The sequence below is a fragment of the Haliotis cracherodii genome, unplaced genomic scaffold, assembly GCF_022045235.1.
Source record: "Haliotis cracherodii isolate W230 unplaced genomic scaffold, xgHalCrac1.p SCAF_13, whole genome shotgun sequence".
In the NCBI taxonomy this organism is placed as follows: domain Eukaryota; kingdom Metazoa; phylum Mollusca; class Gastropoda; order Lepetellida; family Haliotidae; genus Haliotis; species Haliotis cracherodii.
Window position 1 is genome coordinate 25,789,610 of NW_027266268.1, and position 10,593 is coordinate 25,800,202.

The 10,593-nt window shown below is 37.0% G+C and overlaps 1 protein-coding gene across 1 annotated transcript in view; it reads right to left on the reverse strand.

Annotated features, from left to right (window-relative positions):
* The window catches only part of LOC139459805 (proto-oncogene vav-like), a 66,405-nt gene extending 55,855 nt beyond the window's left edge, over positions 1-10,550 (reverse strand). The window contains exons 1-3 of the mRNA XM_071241491.1: positions 10,518-10,550; positions 10,173-10,403; positions 1,844-1,960 (exon numbers count right to left, since the gene is read on the reverse strand). Coding sequence (XP_071097592.1) covers positions 1,844-1,960; positions 10,173-10,403; positions 10,518-10,523 — 354 coding nt within the window. The 5' untranslated portion in view covers positions 10,524-10,550. The remainder of the gene's footprint in view (positions 1-1,843; positions 1,961-10,172; positions 10,404-10,517) is intronic.
* Between the last annotated feature and the right edge of the window lie 43 nt (positions 10,551-10,593).

A 10,593-nucleotide genomic window follows, 5' to 3' on the forward strand; every position in this document is an offset into this window, starting at 1 on the left:
TTTACATCACCATGATTACAGTACATAACAGTCTGTTGGCAGATCATATGACCAAACACTTTAGTATCAACAAAAACAATTAACAGATGTGTACTAAGTCAATATCCAAGCTATTTGGTCATATTTTCATGATTATGAGTGAGTGAGTTGGGTTTAACACCGCTTTCAACAGTATTCCAGTTATATCACGGCGTGCCAGCTTAATGTGGGAGGAAAGCCCGAAGTGATGCAGGTCTCAGATGTTTACCACTTCAGTGAAACCCACGAGCACGGGCACAAACCTAGAAACATGATCAAGGGAACCGGGATTCGAACCCACAATCATAGGTTTCTGGCTTGCCCAAGGGACGCAACTCTGGACAGCGAATCGCGGTGGCTTAGACGACTGGGCCACCCTAGCGCCCCCCCATCATTATAATGTAATGCATTACTTGTATCATATTAGGATAAAAGTCAAAACATATCCTGCTTTAAGAATTGTTAAGCAGAATTTTCAATATATTCACTACATATTCTGATATATGTATGATTTTTGTGTCCCTATTTGAGGATTTCATGACAAATGTCAGGAACAATAATAATGTTTTGAGTGAGTAAGGCTTAACCATGAATAAGTATTTTTCAGTAATCACAGCTAAATGTGAGAGAAAAGCCCAAATTGATGCAGCTTCTAAATACAAGGTGCTGACAGACCAACATGACCAAGGGATTTGAACCAGCAAATCAGGACACAATTGTGACATTATTCTGTATGGTAGACAACTGGATCACACGTGCCAACAAACCTCTTCCAGGAAAAGTTTTTTTGATCTGTTGACATGTCCGAGGATAGCTTCCTCATATCTTGAAAAAGTTTCCCTGTCGTCATGGTCATGTCTATCAACATGATAACACATATATGTCAAAGTGAAATCGTAATTATCTGGGATATGGCTCTATGTTATTTGTTGCGAATAGGACATGTACAATACAGTGAGAAATATTGAATTGATTTCACTTTGACATGTAGTATTAGAAGCAGTCATTGTGATTCCGAATACCTGATTTGTCCAACATGGCAAACAAGTGTTTTTTTTCCATTCAGGCTCCTTTGGAGCATTTGGATGGATTCAACATGTGGTCCTGATTGGCTGATTGGAAAGGGACCTGTGAAGATCTGGGGTAGAATAGGTCTTCAGCAACCCATGCTTGCCATAAAAGATGACTATGCTTGTCATAAGAGGCGACTAACAGGATCAGGTGGTCAGGCTCGCTGATTTCGTTGATGCATGTCATTGTATCCCAATTGTGTGAATCGATGCTCATGATGTCAATCACTGGACTGTCTGGTCCAGACTCAATTATTTACAGGCCGCCGTAATATAGCTTGAATATTGCTGAGTGCAGCGTTAAACAACAAACAAACAAACATGTGAAAGGATTAAGTTTTTGTCTTTTTTGTTTGTTGTTCAATGCTGCACTGACTGCAAATAATCGAGTCAGACAATGCAGTGATTGATAATGTAAGTAATGATTCATGTCGTCAGGGTACAATAACACTATCAACCAAGTCCCCGAGTCTGACCACCCGATCCATCTGGTCACCCTTACGAGCAGCACAAGTTGCTTGCGACCAATTCTTAACCAGAATATCCACAGGGTGGGACAAATTTACAACAAAATGACCATCACTATTAGAAGGAGGAAAAGGGTCCGGCGTTTTGATAGCTAATGTTTTATTACGTTTAACCCCAGATTGGTTGTTCTCTCGAAAAAACCTGCCTGTATTTTGAAATCAATAAAACCATCATGTTTCAATATGTTTTGACAATGGAAAGCACATAATCCTACTATAGAGTTTTACCTTTCGGAAGTCCTTCACATCAAACAGGTCCTGCGGCTGGAACAGCTGCATATCATGTAATCCAAAAGATTTTTTGCATGTCTGCAGAAATGTGCGAATATTCTTCATGCACAAAAACTGAAAAAAAAGAAGAAAACGACTTTTCAGCATTTACTTGTTTAACATGTTAACTATCTTTAAATATGCACAATATTTTTTATATGGAAAGACAATGACATGGACTTGTAAACAATGTGTATATTGCCTTACACTCATTGGATGTTTAGGAACAGGAAGTGAAATACAGACACTTCAGATAAATCAGGAATTTGTTCCAACCTGACAAGAAAAGGATGTGTGCAGATAACACTGCATATACCACGTACACTGTTTCACTGTGTTCGTACAGCAGCAAAAGGGAATTCCCCATGTTGGCTAAATGTTGATGGACTATAATGCACTTATATCACTTCAGTTACACTGTCATAAGTAGAGTGATGCTAAATCTGCACCGTTTTGTATCAAAATCTCTATGTTCCTTGTGGCCTGGCTGACAAGACGTTGTACCTATCAACCCGTTGGTATTTGACCTCTGAAACTGTTTACTTCAGGCTCATTCTATCAGATCTAGCATTTTGGTTTTGATCGTCAGTAAGGTGATGTTCGCCAAAGTTGCTCGTTGCACATGTTAGAGACATTACAAAACTTGGTTTTTGGTTTGGTTTGGGTTGTTGTTTTAGGCCCCACTCAGCAATATTCCAGCTATATGACAGCGGTTTGTAAAATAATCGAGTCTGGACCAGACAATCCAGTGATTGATATCATGAGCATCGATCCACGCAATTGGGATCAATGACCTGCATCAACCAAGTCAGCGAGCCTGACCACCCGATCCCATCAGTCGCCTTTTACGACAAGCATAGTCGCCTTTTATGGCAAGCATGGGTTGCTGAAGACCTATTCTACCTCGGAACAAAACTTGGTAAATGTTTCTGTTTCAATTTTCAAATAGTAATATTTAACAAGTTTTGTTATAGGAATAATAACAAAACTTGGTAAATATTACTATTTGAAAATTGAAACAGAAACAATGGATACATGGGTAGGCATACATCGGTAGCCATATATTAGTAGGCATACATATGTGTGGAAACTTCGGTGAATCTTGACTTCACTGATCATGCTGATGGAAAGCAATGTCAAACTGTGAAACACGAACTGGGAGGGTCTCCATACAGTAATACTGCCAGCAGAGATCACATCACAGTGGAAGGAGATTCCACAATATTATCTGGTATTTTGAAACCTGTACTAAGCGCCAACATTTACTGATAGTCCCATTTTCTTGTGTACACAGCAGTGTAGAACATGAACATGGTGTAGATAATGTCCTTGTATCTATCATAAAAAAGGTTTTAGTTTCATCGATGTTTGAACTAAATTTGTTCCCCACCATGACAGATATCTCTGACAACAAATTTTACTTGTGTATGGTTTTATAATCGCTCCCCTTTGTCATTTTCTTACATGCCCAGAGGGCTAATTACAATGAAAAGAAACAAGTTCATATCACGAAAGAAGAGAAAGACTAGTGTCTCAAAGAATTCTACACTTTCTAAAATGATCAACTGATACATCTAAAGATGCACAACAGCGACAACCACCAAAACATATGCTAAATCAATAATAAATAAAAACTATTTATGAAAAAAATGGGTCTGGAATCAAAGACAATTTACCTAGATATACATGAACATGATGAATTGATTTCTGATGTGGAAATTAATACCAAATTTGAAAGAAAACGAAAATGGTTTAGTGTTGGGTCATCATTATAAGGAAATGATGTGCTTAGATGCTACTTGGCAAATGATTTGATGTAACCTACATCTGTACAAGGGAAATGTTCTCACAGGCAGCAGTAATTTTCAACTAAAGTACTCACGGAAATGAAAAAAAACTGTTTTTTCGATCTCAGATTTTCAATAAACATGATAAATGCAGTCAATATACAAAATATATAAATATTCAAACAACTCAATTAGTACTAATTGGGCCTTGGCACAAATACAGCGTATCAAAGGTTTTTATGTCTTTGTACATGTAAAAGTGTGTAAAAATATGAACAAAACAGACTATTGTGAAACTGAGCATAACCAGGTGTTAGTGGATCAAGGTGAATGTCCATGACCTATGACACCTTGACGACAGGTGAAAACAGGTCCTTGAAACCCACATGCATGTGATTTGTCAGTAGTTAGTGATTTGTGAGTAGCATTGTGGGATAGTGAATCATCGTCAAAATATCAGAACGTAAAAGTAACAAATTCCCATCTCAAACAACAACTTACATGTCATTATTATTATGTACATAAACATAGCTGTTATTTTTATTGCTGTTTTGATAACTTTTTTCCAGGCTAATTTGCATAATGCCTATAGTCTGTTTCTGCCATGTCAATTTGGACTTTTTATTTTTGAATGTTGAAAGTGCCTACAAATTACCTATTGTAAAGTACATTTTATATTGAGCACTAAGATAAAACTAGCAAATCCAGACTAGTACTTTTCCAGTTGTTTTGTTATTTAGTATTTACATCTATGTAATCAGGTAATGCTTCGTGTTGATTATTAAATCCAGCAAAAGTTTTTTTCCATTTCCATGAGTACTTTAGAAGTTCCCTTTTCTGGTTGTTATAAATTAGTAAAAAAATACATACAGGCAGTGTTTGTAAATAAACATGAGAATCAATGGTATCATGTCATAACCCTCATACTCAATTAAAGGCAATACTTTTTGTCTGTCCTCAATAGGCTCTTCAAATACTATCGGGAGAAACCTCAAGGATCCCTCTCTAAATGTAAGAACAATATGCATGTGAAAAGAGATGACAATTCAGAAACAGTTCTGAATAGTGATTAGTTTCAGCAACATATCTCTTAATACCATGGAAACTGATAATGCAAGGATATACATGTTTAACAATGTACTACATCCACAGTGCCCTGCAGTGTGAGGATCTATATACATGTACATGATGTACTTGTGTAGCAGGGCGTGGAGTCATCCTACAGATGACATCCTTACCTTGTCAGCTTGCTGACGGGGTTAACCTCTTTGGTCATGTGGACAAGGCGTCCGACCTCTGATCAGAAGGTCCGTGGTTCGAATCCCATCACGGGACTCGGAAATTTTATGGCCGCTACATTGGCGCCCAACGTGGGGCTGAGCACGTTCATATTAAATTTGAGCAAAATAAGCCTCAGTACCCTACTTTGCGGCCCGGGACGTGCCTTCTGTTGACGGGGGAGTATGTAGCAGGGCGTGGAGTCATCCTACAGATGACATCCTTACCTTGTCAGCTTGCTTACGGGGTTAACCTCTTTGGTCATGTGGACAAGGCGTCCGACCTCTGATCAGAAGGTCCGTGGTTCGAATCCCATCACGGGACTCGGAAATTTTATGGCCGCTACACTTGTACTAAATATCTGTGGTAATAAGCATCTATGAAACGTTCTTCATGTATCATGTATATTATCATGAGTACCTAGGTCTTGTGTGATTTCTTTATGCTCTGCTTATGTGACAATGCCACCAATATGACAGATTCTACACGTTGTTGGAAAGTGCTTGTGCAATGAAAATAATTTTTTACAACCACAATTTGGACATGCAGCATAACAGTTTCTGGTTTTTTTTAAAAAGTTCTAAAGAGCTCATCCTCTCATCCAGTGACAGTTGACCAATGAAACTTATGTCTGGGTAAATATTCTCATAAAGGTTATTGTAGATGATTGATAATGGGTGTGTACATAACTATGTCTGTCTGAGTTATACCAACATGTGTGCGTGGATAATACCCGATAACAGCAAGACTTTTGTCAACTAGTCAGTAATTCATTATAACCAAAATATCCCATTTGCATGGTTTCATTTTTTGTTCTAGTCAACTAGAGAATTGTTTGTATGCAGTAACCTGGATATGATGATATTGATGCTTTTTTCTCAGTACAACACATGGTACAATGCCACTGTGTTGAGTTTTCCTTCACATTAAAGTTTCACTCTGTTTTTCCCAATGTAATTATTCAGAGGTTATTGGCTACTGGATTCCCATTTCAATCTCCATGTTAACTTGTAACAATTGTAACAACAGCCACACTGGCACTTGTTCAACCTTACTTCCTGGCAATCACATAACTGTCCCCATGATCAGCTGAGTCATAAACATTGGACCTTAGAAAGTTAATTCCACTTACACTTTACACTTGATCTGAAACACTGGCAATTGACATTATTCACATTATTGGTTGTTTTCTTTACATCACACTCAACAAAATTCCAGTTATAGTGATCGTGGTTGCCTGTAAATTATCATGTCTGGGCCACACAATCCAGTGACTGATATCATGAGCAATGATCTACACTGAAGGACACACATCAACCAAGTCACCAAGCCCAACTACTCGATCCATTAAGTCAACTCTTATGACCAGCATAGGTTGATGAGGACTAATTCTAATCCGAAATCCCCATAGGGGTGAGATTAATCACAAACACAGTAGCTTAGCCATTAGTACCAAGCATGGGTGAAGCTAAACATATTTCAATTTCAGTCCTATAAGTTAGCTTAAAATAGTCAACAGGTTGACACTAAAATTTCAAGTTTGTAACGCTTAGGGACGTAGAATCCAAAACGTTTGACACTCAGTTAATTTTGATCATGAATTATAGATATACAATGCAAAACTGAAGATATACCTGTCAGAGATTTTCTAGGATTGGTAGACAAATTGGATTTTCTCCACAAATTGAAATCATTTATTAATATTGTTTTCTCAAATTCTGATGTATTCTTGCATTCCATATAATGCAATGGCTTAAGGCTACAGGTAAGTGCATTGTAGGTATGAAATCCAGTTATCAGATAAATACAGGTTACATCTGAAACACCAAAATCATGAATGATAATAACCTGCATCAATGGGGAAATTGTTGATACCATTTTGGAAACCTTTACAGATATTTAGTGTTTCCTCTAACACGTTCTTTATAAGTCCCTGGCTAATGGCATACTATGAAATATTTGAATTTGATATGGTTATTTATAATAGACTTATTATGCTTATCATGCTTATGCTAAACTAAGAACCTATCAAATAAAATTCACATTTATATATGGATTACCAATATGGCATTAACCATGAATATCCTGTACATTCATTTTTTAACTCATTTCTTTACTATCTTAAGTCCATAGATTCCTTTTACTGCCATAAGACTAGGTTAATGTGTGTGTTTCTTTTATTGTGCAGTTCTAATTGAAGACGCATACCTGGTAAAGTGCAATACTCCCAATTCTTTAAATCAATACATAATCACATGTAAATACACTATATTGATAATATGCAACAATCCATAGATTTAATTTGAGAATTAACACAAAAAATGCAAAAGCCTGAAATTTCTGGAAAATCATCACAGCAATAGTCAAAACCAACATCAAATTGATCATTTGAAACTAACTGAATATAATCAGTATCAATGATCATATGCTGAACAGTGTTAGAAACTAACAGTTTTAGTCCACTAGTCCTTATAACGATAACGTATAGCAAAACCTTAAAACGGGCAAATTTGTATTAGTCCTTATGATACCTTAAAGGGGCACTGATCTAACGCAATTCCCCGGACTGGTTGTTGCCTTTGTTATTGTTTTTTCCCCCATGAGTAGCCGGATGATACGCAATGCTACTGAGCGTGACCAGAGACTGGGCTACCGTCTGCAAGGACAGCTAAATAAACTTGGAGGCCGGATGCAATATTTGTTTTACGAATTTTTGCATAAACACTGATTGGTTAACTGTGATCTATAAAAATTTCGACAAAGGGCGCATGTAAATTAATTTCTTCAGCCTAAACAAACAGACAAAAAGAAAGGCGGAGCTCATCGGATTTGGAAATACCCCAGATGGTTATAGTTTAATACTAAAAAAAAGTATCTATACAGTGAAAGCATTTTCGGATTGCGTCGATAATACGACTACTACTCCCTTGTTGTCATCCACATTTTCTGGTATAACCCTACACTTGTGTATTTGTCGTCATTCACTTGATGCTCAGTTAATGAATTTATTACAGGTACAATTAGTGGTAGCATCACTTAGATTACCTGACAAAGGTTCCCATTTGGCATTTATTGTGTCTGGGGTAATTATTCAATCTAAATCCAGGTTTGAAGTGAGGTGAAATGTGTGTTATGTAATATGCACGTGGCAGACCAGAAAGAGGTGAATGATTGATTTACTTTTTTTTGTAAATCAACGGATCGTTCCAAGTCATCAAAGGATTAACAGAAAATATGTTGATTGATTAATTACTGTTATCTTGCACAGTGGATATGTCAAAAGTGAGTGTTTACATGTCTAGGTTTACTAAAACAAAGAGAATACACTCATATCATGGCGTGAAGTGCCGATGTAAAAACAACATACTTTGTTCAAAGGGTTAACTGATAATACGTTGATTGATTGATCATTGTTATCTATCACTCAATGGATTTTTTAGGAACCGTGGACATTATGAAAATAGTTGTCACGTGGGCTTTCTCAGCCGACCCTTGAGACTTGACACCTATGTGAACGCCTGACACAATCCAAATGATCAGTTGAGAAACGAACACGGGTTATAATATCCCGAAACGATATATATCTTTTAAAATATTTGATTGTTACAGAGACATGTGACATCGAATAAGTTTCTTTGTACGGCTGCAGAAGAGTGGGATATTGTTCCTTGGTGTGGATATTCACGGATACATTCCTCGAACAAGGAAGCTCCTAAAATTTATACACATAAATTTGGTAGGTTGCAATTATGGTATTTGCATTTTGTTTTCCTTCATTTGAACCGATTAGTTCTTGTTTCTCAACGTCTTGGTTGGGAAATTCTTCAATGCACGATAGACGTTGTTTTCACAGGTCTTTTCCTTTGTAAGCGTGTATATATTACCGTCAATTTGTAAAATGTGATTCCCTCAGGCAATTTATAAAATGTGTAAATATTTCAGTCATTTTGACTAAAAAATCTGTCCAGATTGATTAAGATGATCAAAAGGGCCTACAAACATCACAACAGATATTATGTAGGATTAGAAGCCAAACAACATAGAAATGTACTTTTCAACGTAACATTTTCAGTCTCTTGGTGGCGACATTAAACATCAAAATGTTTGGAATTCGTTAACATAATATACAAATGGAAATGTTTTTTAGTCACTTTTAATAAATTTGAAAATGTGACACATTTTGACAGTAAAAAAATATACACACTATAAAAAAGCAATGCTCAGGTGAAATATTTACTTTGTGTTGCAAGTCAAAATAGTGTAAATGAAAATCTCAAAATTACAAAGCAAGTGACTTATCAAAACTTCGTCACCATTACCGATGCTACCCACAAATATACCTACATTTCCTTATTATCTCGAAAACTGTATTTCATTTTGTTGATCAATGTAACCATACGCCCTTATTACTACCCATAAAAGTGACTGATGCGCTTACGAATTGCGCAGCAGAGGTCGCGAACTAGTCTAGATTTCTGCTATACATCCGGGTACTCATTGGGGAAAAAACAATAACAAAGGCAACAACCAGTCCCGGGGAATTGCGTTAGATCAGTGCCCCTTTAACTATTGGGCAGTTTGGCAAAGACTATAGGAGTAGTGCCAAATTCCAACGCTGCTGAACTTGACTCTCAACAGATTTGCAACATTAGACAAAGTTAATGAATTGGTATTGGTAAGGACATCATAAGAAGATGAAAGTATGATATCATTGACCTCATTCTACATGTATTTGCAAGGAACTCTAACTTTTTCATACAATACATGCACACACAAAAAGATTTGACTGTTGGATGAGAAAAAATATTACAAAATACATACTTTCTACATGCAGTAAAAGACACTTAAAACTGAAACTTGACACCTCAAAAGAAGCATAAATATGATAATGGTCATAACCTTAAAGAATATATGATACAAATGTCGTAACTGTTAATTGCACATGATGAGGACAACACTGGTATCCAAGAGATGGGAGGGAGGCCTGTCAGTTGCTCTCCACACGAACCACGGGAAAGAAGGAAGAGGGGATGTTACAACTGACAGGAGTGCATATAGTTTATGGACTGCTTATAAAAGTAGCTCGAATGTACCATTTGATATGTTTGAACCCGAAGACAGTATGAGACACTAACGTATCAAATTTAGCAGTCGAAAGTCACCTGGCAAAAAAACAGTAACAACCAGGATATAAATTAGGTAGACCCATAACACAAACAAACCTGCGACATTTGAGGACGCGGGCTGAATTCTTTCAGATCGACGCTTGAAGGACATAGTTGATTTAGCAAATGGCAAATTAGAGATCCGTCTCGGAGAGCTTGTGCTAAATCAAAGGCAATTGCATCAGATCGTGTGGCTTTGTGGTCTTCTGGTAAAATCTGGCACCTGACGAGCCACTCAACGCACAGTCTCCAATCGTCCGCCATCTTGCGTCTCCTTCCTCTTCCTGCCTGAAATTAAAGAGAAATAAAGAACGATGGAATATAATTATTTATGAATGAAAAATATGTATGTCACAGATAAAGTCTTGTAGACAGATAATTGGTCCGCTACATGTTACTTACCAACATTAGATGGGAAAGATATTTTTCATAATCTTCCGGTCATCGCGGTCTGAAGAGTGACTAAATTTAGCCCGGA